The 19704-nt window shown below is 48.3% G+C and overlaps 2 protein-coding genes across 2 annotated transcripts in view; both read left to right on the top strand.

The window, feature by feature from the left end:
* The first annotated feature begins 102 nt into the window (after nt 1–102).
* LOC114689233 (cytochrome P450 2D27) lies at nt 103–6484 on the top strand. The gene is made up of 10 exons (XM_028863606.2): nt 103–223; nt 2184–2439; nt 3200–3371; nt 3642–3794; nt 3874–4034; nt 4700–4876; nt 5061–5202; nt 5400–5587; nt 5987–6128; nt 6228–6484. Exons 2-10 carry the CDS (start codon nt 2251–2253, stop codon nt 6404–6406), a joined length of 1503 nt encoding a protein of 500 aa, XP_028719439.1. The 5' UTR covers nt 103–223; nt 2184–2250; the 3' UTR covers nt 6407–6484.
* Nucleotides 6485–19220: 12736 nt separating this feature from the next.
* LOC114694324 (cytochrome P450 2D1-like) overlaps nt 19221–19704 on the top strand; it is a 123613-nt gene continuing 123129 nt past the window's right edge. The window contains exon 1 of the mRNA XM_037197703.1: nt 19221–19474. Within this exon, the coding sequence (XP_037053598.1) occupies nt 19286–19474 (189 nt within the window). The 5' untranslated portion in view covers nt 19221–19285. The remainder of the gene's footprint in view (nt 19475–19704) is intronic.

Here is a 19704-nt window from a genome sequence, read left to right as displayed (position 1 = left end):
CTTCCGGCGTGCGTGGGCCTGCGCAGATTACGTGGGGGCGCGGCAGCTCGCTGTCTGCTAGCTAACACTGTGCATTTTCTTCTCTAGGTTGCAGAGGCGCCCGGGGTGATTCCACAGTGCGTGGCGAGCCCCTCTGTGCCCTTCCTGCGCGGCCGTCCCGGGCTGCGAGTCCGTGGTTCCTAGCCCGTTCTCCTGGTCTCCGCTTGGCCCTCAGTTTCCTTTGGTGAGTGGCAGCACCGCGCTCTTGCAAAGTTTCTTTCTTGGATGAGCAGGCCTGGGCGAGGAAGGTTAGAAGGTGGGTGTGGACCTCGAGCTGGGGGATCCCGCTCCCCTGCTGCTCGCCTCCTACCCTCCACCCTGATGGGCTTGTGTTGGCTCCTGTACTGTGTGCAGCATTTCCTTTCAGGCCAGGATGGAGCTAGAGGAAGCTGTTGACTGTTGACCAATCTAGGGTGCCACCTGTTGGGCAGGACCAAGAGGACTAGACAGGAGCAAGAAGTGAGCCATGGGGACAGGGGCTTCAGGCCAGCATCAAGCATGGAGTCCCCCACAGGCCCCGGTGGCATAGACTTGGGCAGAGAAAGGGGCAGCAGCGGCAGCAGAGGAGGAGACCCAGGGTCTGGTCCTTGCTGAGGTGCTGCATGCTGTGGACTCCATCTCCTCTCACTCAGCTCTGGCCTCCCTTCTGTCACACTGGAGGGGGCAGCAGAGAGCTCCTGCCTGGATTCCACTGAGATTCTGAGCCTTTGATCTTCAGAGGTCTGGATCCCCAGCAAGGACAGGGACTGCAATTTCACTGACCCTAGTGATTGATGAGTGGACATGTGCAGTGTGCCCAGCAGTGCCCAGAACACAGGTGCCGTTTGTTGAAAGGCTTAGGAGTCATGTTTCCATTTTCCTCATGGCCGCCCCTCCTAAACACAGGCCTCTGGCATGAGGAGGACATGGCCTCCATATCTCCATGTGGAAGAAGGTGGGGGAGAGATTGACCCACTAAGAACCAAAGGGTGAATAAAGGAAAGAGACCGCCATGGGACAAGAACCTGACCCATCGATGGGCTTCAGGGACTCTGACAGTTGTTGACAGTGTCACAGATTTCTTCCACCCCATGTAAGAAGTGGCCGCTTCTGAATCTGGCCTTCCTGATCAATTCGGCAACCACCAACCTGTCACAAGACTCCACAAGCTGCAGCCAACTTCCTCCTAACACCCCTCATTCACCACAAAACCAATCAGTGGTACTTCCTGTCACCGACAGCTGAGGTGCCCCTCAGGGCCTGTGAGTTCCTTGTGTCCTGCCAACTAGGTGATCCTTGAACCTCCAGAGGGTCTGACCCCAGGCTGTGGTATTGTCAAGAAATCCCTCAAAACTCTGCCTGTGTGGCATAAGGAACAACACCCTTTCCGTCCCTTTTAGGATAACTGTAGACACAAGGCTCCATCCACCAAGAAGCAAAAGGTGTGTAAAATTAGACACAATGGCCTCCATGAGAAAACTACCTGGATGGACATCCTGCTGGCCTCCCCAGGATTCTCTTGACATTTTGGACCATTATTCGGCTTTCTCAGATAGGAGCTAAGAGGTCCCCAGGCTGTGAGTTTGGCCTTCCTCGTAGTTGAGTGACCTCACACCTGTACTCATGGCTCCCCGGGATGGAGCTGCCTTCCCACACTGCCTGTCAATCATCCTCGTTGACTAGCCACACAAGCCACTTCAGTGGCCCTTCCACACAGTGATAGTGCCTGCAGTGTCCATCACACCTCATGTCCTAGGGCAAGTGTTCCATGAAGCTTCACAAAGTCTCAATCCATTCTGAGACAGTGTGCTCAGGCCCCCAGAGCTCTGCCTGTGTGGCCTATCACTGACTGACTTCCCTGGACTGTGTGATCCTGAACCTTGAGGCAGAGTCGACTGGTCACCTTCCTCTGTGCTCACAGTGCCAGCCTACATAACCACAGTGTACAGCTCCTGTGGAGAAAGTGATGTTTCTCCCCTGGATAAGCACCAGAGCAGAGGGGAAAGGGCAGGAACCTCTGAGGCAGACTTCCCCTCACCTGTTCTCACCCCTCCCTACAACACACTGTGACTGAACAGTAAACCCAGCAACTTGGCTCAAGGCAGAAAACAAACTACAGCCTTATTCCCTTCATAAAAGACTAAGTGCCCCGTCTGTCCCTACAGTGTCTGTCCTGATCCCAGTAGTCTGGAGCAGGTGTTCCCAAACAGCCTGGGAAGCAGTGGGGCAGCCATGGCGCTGTTGATTGGAGATGGCCTGTGGTCTGTGGTCATATTCACGGCCATCTTCCTGCTTCTGGTGGACCTGATGTACCGACGAAAGTTCTGGACAGCCCGCTACCCTCCAGGCCCTGTGCCATTACCTGGGCTGGGCAACCTGCTGCAGGTGGACTTCGAGAACATGCCATACTGTTTGTCCAAGGTGAGACAGAAGGTGGTGGAGGCGGGTAGAGGTCATGGTGCACCTGAAGCCAGAGGATTGACAAGAAGATGGTCTCCAAGAGGAGGAAGGCTGAGTAGTTTCCTTGTGGCCCTTACTTCTGGGTCTGAGGACACTGTGGACTTTCTAAGAGCAGAGACTCAGTATGGAGAGGCCATGGAGGGAGACTGGGAGTCTGGTTGGACAGGACAGAAGTCAGGAAGGCTCTAGGTCCCTTGTGATCCCCTCACTGAATGAGGTCTCAGGGACAGAGGGGAGGAGTCAGGTTCCAGTGTAGCCTGTCAGTCAGGAAAGAGAAGTAGGGGAGAGGGACTGTGTGTGCTATAATCTCTTGCTGCTGTGTAGACTCAGGTCTTGCTGCCCATATCAGGAACCCAAATTTCTCTTGTATGATGGGTTATGAAAGGGACAAGGACTTTGCTCTGGCAAGGTCACCCCTGAATGACCTTATCTACTATGAGAACTTTGCTGGATTTAGAAGAATGGATACCCCATTCACAAGGTCCCATACCTCAGGCTAGAGATAGAGTCAGTGACAGAGCGTTTGCTCAGCACAGGGCAGGACCAAGGTTCAATAATGTGTACCATCCAAATGTGCTCATGTTTGCGTGCTTGTGTTCATGGGCGTGCACACACACACAGAGACAGAGACAGAGACAGCGACAGAGACCTGTGTATTGAATTTTGATCTTCCAGTCTGCTGGGCACCTCAGTTCCTAAGTGCTCTGTCCCTCTCCCTCAGCTTCGACAACGCTATGGTGACGTGTTCAGCCTGCAGATGGCCTGGAAGCCCGTGGTTGTGATCAATGGACTGAAGGCGGTTCGGGAAGTGCTGGTGAACTGTGGAGAGGACACCTCTGACCGCCCTCCAATGCCCATCTATGATCACATGGGCTTTGGGCACAAATCTAAAGGCAAACAGCTATCCTGGGGAAAAGGCACAGAGAATAGGGCTTGAGGAGCCATGCACAGAAGATGGACAGGACCTAATGGAGGGGATGTGTTGAGGCAACAAAAGGGGAAGTCACTGGAATGGAGGGTGGAGACACTAAAGTGGCATGTGCTGCTATGTGACAGCAAAGTGCTGGGGCACTGGTGGCTGAGACTGACCACAGGGAAATGTTGGGAGCAGAGGAGATGGCACAGACACATGTATCCTTAGTAACACACGGATCTCTCTGCAGGTGTTGTCTTAGCACCTTATGGACCCGAGTGGCGAGAGCAGCGAAGATTCTCTCTGACCACCATGCGAGACTTCGGCCTGGGCAAGAAATCCCTGGAACAGTGGGTGACGGAGGAGGCTGGCCACCTCTGTGAAGCCTTGGCCAAGGAAGCTGGTGGGTGATGAGTGAGATGTAGAGATGTGGGCAGGCACTTAGGAGCAATACCGTGACTTCCTTGCATCTCTGCTTCTAGGACAACCTTTTAATCCCATCACCCTCCTGAAAAAAGGTGTATGCAATGTGATTTCATCCCTCATCTATGCCCATCGCTTTGAGTATGAAGACCCTTTCTTTAACAAGCTGCTCAAAATATTACAGGAAAGTTTGGGAGAGGATTCTGGCTTCATTGCTGAGGTTTGAGTCTCAGGGTAATGTGCATGGCTACTTCTACGCTGCAAATCCTATCAGAATAATTATGCATTCGCGTGAATGGGGTGAGGGTCCAGTGTGAGAGTCAAATGCAGGAGGAAAGGTCTGCAGGTTGTCAAACCTCAGATAACAGGAGGGGAGGAGTGGACAAAGGTCAGGGGCTCTAGGGAGGGAGTGACCTCTGCATGGTGTGTACATGGAACCTGCACATCCTGTTAGATTTGCAGGGTAGAGTAGTCACCTGGTTCACCTTGGGTACAAGACAGCCTAGAGGCTGGAGGTGGAGGCGAGGCAGAAGTAGGTTATGGGTGGGAAAAAACAGGCCCTGAGTCCTTTGTGGAAGAGGCCAGGATCTGAGACTGGTCCAGGTGAACAGTGAGCAGAAACAGCATCCAGGGGCAGGAGATAGATGGTCAATGGGTAAAGGAACTTACCAAGTAAGCCTGGAGATCTGAGCTGGATCCCTGGGACCGATGTGGGAGATAGATTTTGCTCTTCAGTAGTTCTGTGACCACCAAACAGGAGCCATTTTGCACATGTCTGGGCGCGCGCGCGCACACACACACACACACACACACACACACACACACACACACACACGATTCTTCATTAGCTGTAAAAGCAACTAGACTGTTGTGTTTCTTTCCCAGGTGCTGAATGCTGTCCCAGTGCTTCTTCGCATCCCTGGCCTGCCTGGCAAAGCCCTCCCCAAGCTGACCGAGTTCATAGACTCACTGGATAAGATGTTGATTGATCACAAGACATCCTGGGACCCCGCCCAGCCTCCCCGAGACCTGACAGATGCCTTCCTGGCTGAGATAGAGAAGGTGAGGACAGCCAGGAACATGGGGCCAGTGCCTTTGGGCAGAAGTGTTCTGTGACTTGTGATACCAGGTGGGTGGGGTTTATATGTCACCCATGGACCACACACCTGTGGTGCATGAACACAATGGTTGATGGTTTGGAGATTACTGCCTGTGTTTTTGAGCCTACCTTCTCTATCTGTCCTAGGCCAAGGGGAATCCCGAGAGCAGCTTCAATGATGGGAACCTGCGTGTGGTGGTGGCTGACATGTTCATGGCAGGGACAGTTACCACCTCTACCACACTGTCCTGGGCCCTGCTGCTCATGATCCTGCACCCGGATGTGCAGAGTGAGCCTGGCTGGGACTGGGAGGGAAGGTGAGGGAAGAAAGGTAGAAGTACTGGAGAAGCTGGGTGCTCCAGCATCAGCTTGCCCCAGACTCCCATAAGTCTGATGGGAGTCTTAATTCACTTATTCATCCAGTGGGAGAAGGTCAGGGAAGAGCCACCAATGAACTGCTTCACTGAGGGGATGCTGTCCCTCCAGGCCGCGTCCAACAGGAGATTGATGAAGTCATAGGGCAGGGGCGGCATCCAGAGATGGCAGACCAGGCCCGCATGCCCTACACCAATGCTGTCATTCATGAGGTCCAGCGATTTGCAGACATTGTCCCAGTGAATATACCACACATGACATCCCGCGACATTGAAGTACAGGGCTTCCTCATCCCCAAGGTATGAATGGGGTTGCTTGTCCCAGGGTCACCACTAGGCTAACAAAGGCTATAAAGACCAAGACCACCACATCCTGAATTTGCACATGGTGATCGGACCAACCTGGGTGTGAGTATACTGCAGCCATTGTCCAGGATCCCCCAGGGAAGAGGGTTGTTCAAGAAAATAAGCCACAGGCATTTGAGGGAGCACTATACACACAGGCAGGTTTGATTTGGGTACCCATGGGAGCTTTGTCACAGGGCCTTGACTGGTACCAGAAAAGGTACTGAAAGGCTCTGAGGTTGAGATGAATGAAAGAATCCAGTGTGTGCACAAAGAGGTTGTGCATGTGAATTGGAGACCAGAGTTATGTTAGGTGTGTCCCAGTCCATGTTCACACCATGTTTCTCCTGCCAGGGAACGACCCTCATCCCCAACCTGTCCTCCGTGCTGAAGGATGAGACTGTCTGGGAGAAGCCCCTCCAGTTCCATCCTGAACACTTCCTGGATGCCCAGGGCCGCTTTGTGAAGCATGAGGCCTTCATGCCATTCTCAGCAGGTCCTGGGGGTGCCTGGCTCCCTGTCTCTTCCCAGGGGCCTTTGGAGGGTGGAGCATCCATCAGGCCCCAGACTGACTGAGCCCCTCTCCCACCCACAGGCCGCAGAGCATGCCTGGGGGAGCCTCTGGCCCGCATGGAGCTCTTCCTCTTCTTCACCTGCCTCCTGCAGCGCTTTAGCTTCTCGGTGCCTGACGGACAGCCCCGGCCCAGCGACCATGGCATCTACGCATTGCCAGTTACCCCAATCCCCTACGAGCTCTGTGCAGTCGTGCGCTAGCAAGAACAGCAGCTCCAACCTTCTCCCAAGCTTGTGCTAATTGATGTCCAATAAACCTGTTCTGTGGCTGCCACTCTTTCCAAGTCCAACCCCATCCTTGTCTCAACTGTGTCCAAGACAACAGTCTACAGTCAGTCTTCCCCTCTGCCCCAGACCTCCCCTATGGTCAACTTTAATGTTGTGAGTAAAGAGTTTACTGAGCCAAGAGCAGGGGCACAGGCCTGCAGTATCACATCAGTGGCCAAGGCAAGAGGATTGCAAGTTCAAGGTCAGCCGGGGCTATATGGCCTGGACTTCTTAATGAGAGCCTTTATGTAAAGGGGTTGTGGAGTCATGAGGTTGTGATTCAGGGAAGGAGGAGGGAATAAAAGGAGGGAGGTAAGGAAATTTTATACACTATAGGAAGAGAGGTCATTGTCCTGGTGGTCAGTGATTGACCCTAGATCACACAGAAAGACTCATCAAAGGCCACTGGGTGGGTGACCAACCACAGACAGACATCAAGACTCAATGGTTCATAGAGGAAATGTGAATGGCTCTTGATGGAAATCACCTTGATTCTTATTTTGGTGACAGTTGTTGGTAAAGGTCACCAAGACCCTGAAGTGCCACAAATGGTTAAGAGGTCTCTCAAGCTAGACAAGCTGCTGTCCTCACAGCTCAGGCTTGCTGCAGGGAAAGGATGCAGGAGAAAATCTGCGTTGGCAAAAGGTGACTGGTCAGAATCATGCAGGATGTGAAGGATCCAGCTATTCTGTCTGGGCTGTCTCTCTAGACTGAGGAGAGTGTTCCCAGCAAGCACATGGGGCAGATATAATGGGTATTACTCAATAGGAAAGATCAAGAATCTTGGGGCTTGAATATTTGGGGGCATGGTGGCACAAGGAAGAACATGGAGGCATGGAGCACCCCTTAAGGCTTCTCTTATTCTCCATATATTAAATGGAGAGTCTGTCCAACAAGGCTGCAGAAGCTGCGGAACCCTGCTCACTCTCACGCACCCTGCGATGAATGTAGCAATCTCCTCTGGCTCTGTGGAAAAGGTGTCCCTTCTGACTCCATCTTGCTCAGTCCCCTAAGGACTGTCTCAGAGAAGGTTCTTCTTGTTCTGCTCTGCCTTACTAGCCCCCACCTAAGGGAATGTCTCTGCAAGGTCTTTTTCTGCTCAGTCCCCTAAGGGAACTTAACAAGGTTCTTCACTGCACAGATGAATAAAGTTCTTTACTCAAGACTCTTTTGAGAAAGAGATTTATTTGAGAAGGAGGAGTCCAGCAGAGTGGCTGCCTCTACCATGATGGGAAAGGACAGCCGACAACTGAGCAGGCTGTGGTTTATATAGGGTTTTCTAGTGGTGGAGTTTCTCCAGGAAAAATATTTTCTGTTCAGGGATTGGTTAGTTTTCCTGCTCAAGGATTGATTAGTTTCATTGGTCAGGGGCAAAGATTGCTCCAATTTCAGAGCCAAACTGTGTTTCTTTGTCCAGAAATAAATGTTCAGCTTTTAGGAATTGACAGTTTGTCACAAGTAAAACAAAGTGCAGATGGGTGGAATGTATAGGGCTAGGAGGACAGAGAGGAAAAATAAAGTCATATGTGGCTAATATAGCAATGAATTTATGGGGACATGATTAACTACAGCATTGGAATACTCAGATTAACATCACCCAATCTCAGAAACAAACTATAAAATAAGAAATGCTTCTGAGAGAAATGTCAAAAGACACTATCAAGAACAGTCACAGACCATTCAAGCTGTACATCAGCAGGGCACCACAGCTGTTGGTAAAGGTAATATCAGCTCTGCCTTTAAAATGGTTGACTGACAAACCTGTTTGGGTGGTACAATGGCCTTTGACAACAGAAAAATTACAGGCCTTAGAGTAGCTGCTATAGGAGCAGTTAAATGCTCAAAATATTGAAGAATCAACCAGTCCTTGAAAGTCTATATTTGTGATTTAAAAGAAATCTGAAAAATGGAGAATAGTAACAGATCCAAGAGCTATTAATAAGGTGATTCAGCCAATGAGTTCTTTACAGTTTGGAATTCCCCTGACTTCTCCATTTCTCAAAGTATGTCCTATTATAGTTATTGATTGAAAAGACTATTTTTTCACTATACCTTTACAAGAAATGAATAGAGAAAAAAATTGGCTTCATAATGCCTACTTATAATAATCCTCAGCCTGTTAAGAGATATCATTGGAAGGTTCTCCCCCAAAGGATGTTAAACAGTCCCACCCTGTGGCCATATTTTGTTAGACAGCCATTGAAAATAATTCATGTACAATTTTCCCAATATACAATTTACCATTATATGGATGATATTTTACTAGCTGATTCAAATGTTAGAGAAAATTTTTGAAGAGTACAGAAAAATTTGCCTTGCTTGGGGATACAAATTGCTTCTGAAAAAAAAATACAAAGAGGAGATTCTATTAATTACTTAGGATATAAAATACAAGCTGGGCAGTAGTGGTGCATGCCTTTAATTCCAGCACTCAGGAGGCAGAGGCAGGTGGATCTCTGTGAGTTTGAGGCCAGCCTGATCTACAGAGCGAGATCCAGGACAGGCACCAAAACTACACAGAGAAACCCTGTCTTGAAAAAAAAATAGGTTTACAAAAAATTCAACCTCAAAAGGGACAAATCTGGAGAGATCAATTGCAGACTCCTAATGATTTTCAAAAATTGTTGAGAGACATTGCCTATCTATGGCCCACTATTGGAGTAACAAATCAAGAACTGAGTAATGTGTTTCAAACTTTAAAATGTCACTGTCTAAGAGAATTATCAGCTGAAGCTGAGAGAAAAAATTGGCTTTGGTGGGAAAGAAATTACAGGATGCTCATGTGCATAATTTGGATCCAGAGTTTGAGTGCATTCTAGTTATTTTACCCTCTATGCATTCCCCTACAGGGATTTTAAAGCAAAGAGAAAATGCTATCTTAGAGTAGACATTTTTACCACACAAACAGAGCAAAAAATTAAAGATGTATGTGGAAAAGGATTCTGAATTAATTCTAAAAGGAAAATTAAGACTTTGTCAATTGACAGGAATGAACCAAGCAGAAATTACAGTACCTTTTACTAATGATGAAATTGCTTCATTATAGACAGAAAATGAAAACTGACAAAGAGCTTGCAGTCATTTTTTGGGGGAGATAAGTAACAATTATCCAAAAAGCGAGAGATATCAGTTTATTAAAAAAAAACTAATTGGATTTTACCTCATATATTAAAAGGTACCCCAATTTCTTTTTTTTTTTTTTTTTTTTTTTTTTTTTTTTTTTTTTTTTTTTTTTTCTGAGCTCACTTGTACCACTCTCTCACAATCCCCTCTCCCTCTGGAAAGCGCCCACACCGGCCCCTACATCTTATACTGATGCAAGTAAATCAGGAAAGGCAGGTTATAAGTCAGATTCAAAGCCCTTATGGTTCAGTTCAGAAATCAGAATTATTTGTTATTCTTTGATTTTTCAGAAACTCTTAATATAATTAGTGTCTCTCAATATACAGAAAGAGTTGTCTTACATATTGAAATGACTAAACTTATTCCTGCTAAGTCTGTATTAGCTTTATACAATTACAGGAAATAGTCAGGAATAGGAATCATCCCACATATATAACACATATTGGATTCCATATGGATCTGCCAGGCCCTCTAGCACAAGGTAATGATGAAAGTGATCAATTATTCATATGAAAAAAACATGTCAATAGCAAGGGCTTAAAAAGGAATTTTCCTTTACTTGGGCAACAAGCCAAGGAAATTATAAGAAAATGTCCTACTTTTCTTGTTTCTTGTATAACCAGACTCCACTACCTGCAGGAAGTAACCCAAAGGGTACTCAAAGACATGAAATTTGGCAGATGGACATGTTTCATTTTGCAGAATTTGAAAATTTAAATGTGTATACCATATCATAGATATATATTCTAAGATTTCAATGGGCAACTGCTTTGAGTTCTGAAAAAGCTGATTCTATGATTACATATCTGTTAGAAGTAATGGCCATTATGGGAATACCTGTACAAATTAAGTCTGACAATACTCCAGCATATGTGTGTAGTGAAATGAAACAGTTTTTGAATATTATAACACAAGGCATATTACAGTTATACCTCACAACCCCACAGGACAAGCAGTTACAGAAAGGTCTAATTGAACTTTAAAAGAAATGATTAATAAACAGAAGGGAGTAACAAAAACACCCAGAAATAAAAGTACAATGTTTATTAACTGTAAATTTCTTAAATGCTAATGAAAAAGGGACAACAGCTGCAGAGAGACATTGGATAATAAAAAAAAAACTAATGAATTAAATCAACCTATTTATTTTTAAAGTGTATTAAAACTCAGAATGGAAAGCAGGATATGTGTTATTTTGGGGGAGAGGTTTTGCTTTTGTTTCCACAGGAGAAAAAAAATTATGAATACCATCAAGATTGGTAAAGAATAGACTTGAACAGAGAGCCTTCCTGATGAGGAGAGGAGATAGCTAAGAGTTAAATTGGCCTAATGATATAGTATATTTCCAGCAGGATAAAATTTCATGTCTTCCTAAATGTTTGTTTTTATTGTTCTTTACAACTGTAAAAGGCAAATGGTCTTCTTGTAGTCCCAATTTAATTAAAATTTAAAGCTGACTTTAGGGTAGAAGCATGGTTCTCTCCTCTAAACTCAAGCATATTTGTAGTAAAATCCAAAATCTTTGTCTCATGTCAGAAGAGCCACCTGATGTGGGACAGAAGAAAATTAAAATGTAGAGATTATTCTATTGCCAATAGTCTCATAATCCTTTGGTTTTATTTTAATTATTTAAAACTTTACATAGACATAAATATTAACTCTGTTTTAAGACTATTCTGTATATGACATTTTAAATGTTTAAGTTTTCAGCAGTGAACCTTAACCAGTCACAACAGTGACCTTTGACATCTCTAATTGAAGATGGGGCCCTACAATGATCATTGCATAGGAACTGTGGTAATGTCACTAAGGGGACAAGCACCACCTTGTTTGTTGAGACAATGTCTCAGTCAACTCGGAGCCCACTCACGAGCTAGACTGGCTGGCCAGCGACTGAGCACCTCCCTTTTCTGCCTCCCTAGCACTGGGATTGCAGAAGAGGTTGGCGAGTCCAGATGCCCCGGAATGAATGCATGTCCTCATGTTTAACTGCAAGTGCCACACTGTGAGAGCCACTGCCCTGCCCTCAAACACGGCTCTTTGTGATGCTGTTTTATATATAATACTGCTTGTCATTCAGTTCTCACATGGTTCCAGATGCTTCGTTGTTAGATGAAGAAAGAACAAGTGGTTTGTTCTTGTTGACTTTGTATCTTTGCTGAATTTGTTTGATGTTCTCACATGGTATTGTGAAACCTCATGTTTCCTACATGCACAATTATACAGTCTATGATCAATGAATATGGTCTTTCCTCCTACCTGGGACACATCGTCTCAAGTGAGCTGTGGCCTTGTGTCTCACAGACAAGCTCACACTTCTGCTACACTTAGAACCAAGAGCCTCCACTGTGTCCACCATATTCCATTTGAGCTCAGGTTCTCAGGAGACTGATGACCTTGCCCTAGCTGCCTAGGAAACAGTGACACCTGGAACCTGATTCGGTGGCTCCTTGGCTCTGCCCTACACCCCATCCCCTTGAACTCTGTGCTTTGTTGCTGGAAGTCATGAGCCTATCTTGGTTCCAGAACAGTTTCAGCCCACTGACCACTACTTCTACAACTTGGTAAGTTGGAATTGAGATTAGTTCAGTGTGATGATCTAGCTCAGCATCTCCTTAGTTTTCATTGTGGGAAAAAGAGCACTCACCCAGGAATTAATATGAGATGGATTCTCAATATTTTACATATGTCATCTGAAGCATAGGTTCTGTGGTTTGTAATTCAATACGTAACATCCCATCATATCATGAGGAGTGAAGGAACTATCTGGGTATGAAAACTTAATCAACCCCAACCACCTGAGGCCGTTCTTTGCCCAAACCAAGCATTCCCAAAGCAAAACTCTCAAAGTCACAGTCACCCCAGGGAGTCACTTCACTCTTCCCAAGCCAACTGGCTTTGCACTTCCCATCATGCCTAGGCAAAGAAAGCAGGAACCCAGGAATGGCTCTTAGACTCACTGTTGGTCTTCACTTTCATGAACCCAGACAGTTAAAGCCAGCAAAAGAAAATGGCAGGCAGGACAGAAACAAAGAGAGACATGCCTGGGTTCTTTCTATTTGTCCTCATCCAGTGGAGTCCAAAGGACAGTGATCAAGTATCTGTTGATATGTGTACAGAGAATTGTGCACTGGGAGCACCCCTGAACCCTGATGACTAGGGACTGAATTCCAGCTTGCTCTTGTAGACATGACAGACCTGTGCAGCTGACATGAATACCAAGACCCCAGTGCCCCTGGAAATCACACTGATCCAGACAGGACGCATTTGTTCACATGGCTGAGGAGGCACAGATGGAGGAGGAAAGGGGGCAAACAGTGGTAGCAAGCAGATGTTTATCAGAACATCCAGGTCATACTCCAGAACTGCTGACAGACTGGGACATTATTATAACACGCAGTGTGTGACATCCATCACCTGCTCGGTGCACTTAGATCACGAGGGCTCACTTACTCTGAAGCAGTGATCACGCCTGAGTCGGCACATGCCACACTGCACATCTGTACCCAGTCAGCACCAATGCTACTCTTTCATGGTGTCATACATGACACACAGAAGAGAGGAGGAGAGTTGAAGAGAGGCAGATGTGGGACAACTGACATCCAGGTTTAATCATCAGACTTCAGAAGCTATGCACAAAGGGTCTTGGGGCAAACCAGGAGGAAGCCACCAGCCTAGGCCAATCAGTGAACAGAGCACAGTTGTCTCTGTCCCCCACTCCTGACTGTGACCCATGCTGGTGTCCTGACTCTCTTTGAAGGCTCCCATCAAGAGAAGTTGGAACTAATGAAAGACCCTTGTCTGTGCCCCAATCCAGGGTGCCATATTATCCTGGGTTGGGCAGGGTCAAGAGCTCTGGACAAGAACAGGAAACAGACTTGGGGGCTTCAGACCAGAACAAGCATGGAGTCCCCAACAGGCCCCGGGAACATAGATGTGAGCAGAGAAGGCTGCGGCAGGGGCAGCAGAGAGGAGGAGACCCAGGATCTGGTCATTGCTGAGGTGCTGCATGCTGTGGACTCCATCTCCTCTCACTCAGCTCCTGCCTCCCTTCTGCCACACTGGAGGGGGCAGCAGAGAGCGCCTGCCTGGATTCCACTGGGACATCTGAGCCTTTGATCTTCAGAGGTCTGGATCCCCAACAAGGACAGGACTGCACATTCACTGATCCTAGTGATTAATGAGTGGACATGTGCAGTGTGCCCAGCAGTGCCAAGGACACAGGTGCCATTTGTTGGATGGATCAGGAGTCATGTTTCTATTTTCCTCATGACTGCCCATCCTAACCACAGCCTCTGGCATGAGGAGAACACTGCTTCCATATCCCATGTGGAAGACGTTGGGAGAGAGATTGACCCACCAAGAAACAAAGGGTGAATAAAGGAAAGAGACCATCATGGGACAAATTCCTGGCCCAACTTAGTGGCCTCCCCAGGATTCTCAGGCCATTTCTCGGCACTCTCAGCTTGGATCTGAGAAATCTCCAAGTGTGTCTTGCACTCCTGATCAACTGGGTGATCTCAGACATGGACAGAACATTACACAGGCTCCAGCTGCCTTCCCCACTGTCTCCCACTGTCCCACCCACCCACAGGACTCCAACTGCATTTCCCAATGGCCCTTTATTCAGTCACAGGGGCTACAGCTGCCTCCCCACAACTGCAGAAGACACCCTCGCACTGTTCACACACCCATGGGAACCATTGACTGGAGGTGACATTCAGCCCCTCATGTCTTGACAACAAAGTATTCTGTGAAGCTTCTGTGAGGTCTTATTCCTCTCTGAGGCAATGTGTGTCAAGCTCTTTGCATGTGGGGCAGACCAAACGTTCTACTACATGTCATCATGGTGCACCCTGAAGCAGGGATCCACTGGACATCTGCGCACCATGCTCAGCCCAGCAGAACTGCTATGTTCAGCTCTTGGGAGGGACTAAACATCTCTGGCCACTCCTAACACTTGGCTAGACAAATCACAGAAACTTGTGACAAAGGACAAAAGAGCACCATAGGCTGTCCCTTATAAGGTGGCAGCTTCCAAGCTGTGGGACTTCCTGATTCCAGGAGGCTGCTGTGGGTGTTGGACATTGTTTTCCTGGAAGCCTGGGCAGCAGTGGAGCAGACATGGAGCTGCTGACTGTGCATGCCCTGGATCTGTTTCCATAGTCAAAGTCATTTTCATGTTACTGGTGGATTTCATGCCCCGGTGCCAGCACTGGACTCTAGATACCCACCTGGCCCTGTGCCCCTGCCCGTGCCGAGCTATCTGCTGCAGGTGGACTTCAGGTACATGCCATACAGCTTCTACAAGGTGAGGGAGTTCGTGGTGGATGGATACCAAGGTTACAGTGTCTGTTTCACTACATCCTGGGGATGGAGCCACAGGCTAGACCGGAGCTGGGCCCCCAGGATGGAACAGGCTGAACAGCTCTCTGGTTACAGACACTGCCAGGTCTGAGGACACTCGACTTTCTAGGGCAAAAGGGTTTGGGGGAGTTGGGGGAAATCCAGGAGGTAGGCAGGTTGTGACAGCAAGGTTCATATCTGTTTGGACAGGGCAGCAATCGTGAAGGCCCCAAATCTTTAGGATCCTGTCACAGAGGAGGGCTGAGTGAAGGGCATGATCTTAGGTCTAGTGCAGCGTGTCTGGCAGAGACCGAGTGGAGAGAGAGGGGCTGGGGCTGCTCGAATCTCTTGCTGCTGTGTGGTCTCTGGCCTCACTGCCCATCTCAAGGAAGCAGTTTCTTCATGTGTCCTGAGATGCTGAGGGGCCCCAGGACAGTGTCCAGGCTCTGGGAAGATCACAGCAGGTGTCATATCTACCATGAGTCCTTTGCTGAACTTAAAGGATGGAATGCCACAGCCAGAGGGCGCCAGGTCTGAGACAGGGCACAGAGCTCATTGCAAGAGCTTTTTCCCAGCAAATATGAAGACTAAGGATCAAAATAAACAACACACACATTCAAATATGCAAACACACACACGGACACACACACGGATACACACGGACACTCTGCCAATACTTATGCATTAACCTGGTTCGAGGATCTGTGGGCACCTCACTTCATAAGTGCTCTGTCGCTCTCCTCAGCTTTGACAATGCTATGGTGACGTGTTCAGCCTGCAGATGTCCTGGAAGCCCGTGGTTGTGATCAATGGACTGAAGGCGGTTCGGAAAGTGCTGGTGAACTGTGGAGAGGACACCTCTGACCGCCCTCCAATGCCTGTCTTTGAACACTTGAGCGTTGGTCTAAATGCTAAAGGCAAGAAGCTGTGTGGGGCAGAGGGGGGTTCAGAGCCAGAGCTGGGGGACAGTGAGCAGAGAAAGACAGGGTAGGATACAGGTGGTAGGGCAGTTAAGCTGTTCAGTGAGGCCCTGAGATCCAGGCTGAGGAACCTGTAAGCAGCACTCCTCCATGGTCTCTGCATTAGTTTCTGTCTCCCGGTTCCTGCCCTGACTTTCTACCTTCCACTCAGTCTTCTACAACCTCTAGGGTCTCAGTCTGGCCAAACCCTATTTCTTTTGTATCTTTTCTAACACTACCCACAAACATTTTCTTTTCTGTGAAGTGGACAGCAGGTTCTTCAGAATCCTCTGCAGAAGCAGTTCTCTCTGGTTCTCCTACATGTCCTTCAGCCTGGTGTGGTCCAGCACAGTTCCCGACATTCCTGTCAGCCTGGTGTGCTCCAGCACACGTCCAGACATTCCTGGCAGACTTATGTGGTGCAGCAATCCATGAATCCTTCTCTTCTACAAAACAGGAAGTCACAATATCAAAACCCCTGGAATGCTTTGTTTGGGGGTCTCTCAGTGCTTCACCCTAGGTGTACACAATGTCTCAAAATGTTCTCCTCAACTATCATGAGCAGTTTTAAAGCAATGCACAGCTGCCTCAGTGGTTGTGGACGTTGGGATCATGGCACTACGTTCTAAGGTCTGATCTTACCTCTTTAGAGTCAGGTTCCCGCTGGGACCTGGCTGATACACTTCCATTATACTTTGATTCCCTTTCATTCAGTTTGTCTTTTGACTGTCTTCTCATTTTATCATTTAAATAAAAATATTTAAATTCTAGATATATTTCTCTTATCTTCCTTCCTTTTTTCTTTTCTTTTTCCCTTTTTTTATGATGGTGTTATTGTTTGTCTGGGTTTTTTGTATTGTTTTACTTTGTTTTGTAACAGTCCTAGTTTCCTGGAACTTGCTTTGTAAACCAGTCTGGCCTTGAACTCCCAGATCCACCCGCCTCTGCCTCTCTAATGCTGGGACTAAAGGCCTGTGACACCACACTGGGCTGCATTTCTTCACATACCAAGTGTGAAGCATCTCAAGTATTAGTTCTGTGGTTTGGGATCCCATAGGGAACACAATGGGCAACACTCGGGCTGTGGCCTCTACCATGAGCTTCACCAACCATAAAGAGTCTCTTGGCTTTCCTTTGCCCAAACTAAGTGTTCTTGAGACAGCACCCTCAGAGACACAGTCACCCCAGGAAGTCACTTCATTCTTCGCAAGCCGACTTCGTTTGCACTTCACACCAAGCCTAGGGAAAGCAAGCAGGGTCCCAGGTATGACCTTAGACTAACTGTGGTCTTCACTTCAGTGAACCCAGACAGTTGAAGCCAGCAAAGGGAAATGACACACAGAACAGGGTCCAGGAGAGACATGACCAGGTCCTTTCTATATGTCCTCTTCCAGTGGAGTCCAAAGGACAGTGATCAAGTATCTGTTGACATGTGTACAGAGAATTGTGAACTGGGAGCACCCCTGAATGCTGGTGACCAGGGACTGAGTTCAAGCTTGCTCTTGTAGACATGGCACAGCTGTGCAGCTGACATGAATATCAAGACCCCAGTCACCAAGAAGTCACACTCATCATGACAGGACACATTTGTTCACATGGCTAGGTGGCATGGACGGAGGAGAAAGATTCAAACAGTGTAAGCAGGCAGACAGTTACCAGAGCATCCAGGTCATCTCCCAGGAGCAGCTGACAGACCAGGATATTTACATGACATAGTGTGTGACACCCTTCACCTTCTTGGTGCACTTAGGTCACAGGAACTCTTTTAGCCTGAATCAGGAAACTCAGACCCAGTCAGCACAATTGCTGCTCTTTCCTGATGTCATACATGACACACAGAAGAGAGGTGGAGATGAACAGAGGCAGAATGTGAAACAGCTAATGTCCAGGTTTGACCATCAGGCCACAAAAGTTACCCTGGGAGGGTCCTGAGGCAAACAAGAGGAAGCCACCACCTGAGCCAATCAGTGACCAGAGCATAGTTGTCTCTGTCCCCACTCCTGACTATGACACACGCTGCTGTCCTGACTCCCATTCAGGGCTCCATTCAGACCGACATCAAGTTAGATCAAAGAACGTTCTCTGTGCCCCAATCTAGGGTGACATATTTTCCTAAGTGGGTTGGGCAGGGAAAGAGCTATGGACAAGAACAGGAAGCTGATTTGGGAGGCCAGCAACAAGCATGGAGTCCCCCACAGGCCCGGGGACATAGACGTGAGCAGAGAAGGGTGCGGCAGGGGCAGCAGAGGAGGAGACCCAGGGTGTGGTCCTTGCTGAGGCGCTGCATGCTGTGGACTCCATCTCCTCTCACTCAGCTCCTGCCTCCCTTCTGCCACACTGGAGGGGGCAGCAGAGAGCGCCCGCCTGGATTCTACTGGGACATCTGAGCCTTTGATCTTCAGAGGTCTGGATCCCCAGCAAGGACAGGGACTGCACATTCACTGACCCTAGTGATTGATGAGTGGACATGTGCAGTGTACCCAGCAGTGCCCAGGACACAGGTGCCGTTTGTTGGAAGGCTCAGGAGTCATGTTTCCATTTTCCTCATGGCTGCCCATCCTAACCACGGAGCTCTGGCATGAGGAGGACACTGCCTCCATAGCTCCATGTGGAAGACTTTTGGGGAAGATGTTGACTCACCAAGAAAGAAAGACTGAAAAGAGACAGAGGCCACCATGTGACAATTTTATGGCCCAACTTAGTGGCCTCCCCAGGATTCTCAGACCATTTCTCAGTGCTCTCGGGGTTGGATCTAAGAAATCTCCAAGTATGGCTCGCTTTCCTGATCAACTGGATGACCTCAGACATGAAGTGAACACTACATAGGCTCCAACTACCTTCCCCCACTGCTTTTTCCTCACCCACAGGGCTCCAGCTGCCCCTTATTCACCCACAGGGGATACAGCTGCCTCCCCACAACTGCAGGAGACACCCTCCCACTACTCACACACCCATGGGAGCCATTGACTGGGAGTGACAATCGGCCCATCGTATCTTGACTACAAAGTATTCCGTGAATCTTTGGTAATGTCTTATTCCTCTCAGAAGCAATGTCCTCAATCTCTCAAAGCTTTGCATGTGGGGGCAGACCAAACGTACTACATGTCATCATGGTGCACCTTGAAGCAGGGACCCACTGGATTCTACACACCATGCTCAGCCCAGCAGAACTGCTATGTTCAGCTCTTGGGCGGGACTAAACATCTCTGGCCCCTCCTTACACTTGGCTAGACAAATCACAGAAACTAGAGGCAAAGTACAAAGGTCACCAATGAGAGTCTGTTATAAGGTGGCACATTCCAAGCTGTTGGGACCCTGATTCCAGGAGGCTGCTGTGAGTGTTGGACATTGTTTTCCCGGAAGCCTGGGCAGCATTAGGGCAGGCATGGAGCTGCTGACTGGGTATGGCCTGGGGTCTGTGGCCATATTCACAGTCCTCTTCATATTACTGGTGGATCTGATGCACCGGCGCCAGCGCTGGACTTCTCGCTACCCACCAGGCCCTGTGCCCTTGCCTGTGCTGGGCAACCTGCTGCAGGTGGACTTCAACGACATGCCATACAGCTTGTACAAGGTGAGGGAGGCCGGGGGAGACAGTAACAGAGGTTGCAGTGTCTGTGGAACCACAGGTTAGATAGGGAGCTGGGTCCCCAGCATGGGACAGGCTTAACAGCTTCCAGGTGGCAGTCACTGCCAGATTTGAGGACACTCGGAACTCTCTGGGGCAAAAGTTTTTGGGGACAAATTCCAGGAGGTAAGGTAGGGTGTCACAGCAGAGTTCAGTTCTGGTTAGACACGGCAGCA

Source organism: Peromyscus leucopus, chromosome 20, assembly GCF_004664715.2.
Source record: "Peromyscus leucopus breed LL Stock chromosome 20, UCI_PerLeu_2.1, whole genome shotgun sequence".
Lineage (NCBI taxonomy): Eukaryota > Metazoa > Chordata > Mammalia > Rodentia > Cricetidae > Peromyscus > Peromyscus leucopus.
The sequence above is the reverse complement of the archived record's forward strand: the minus strand, read 5'-3'. Positions and strand labels throughout refer to the sequence as shown.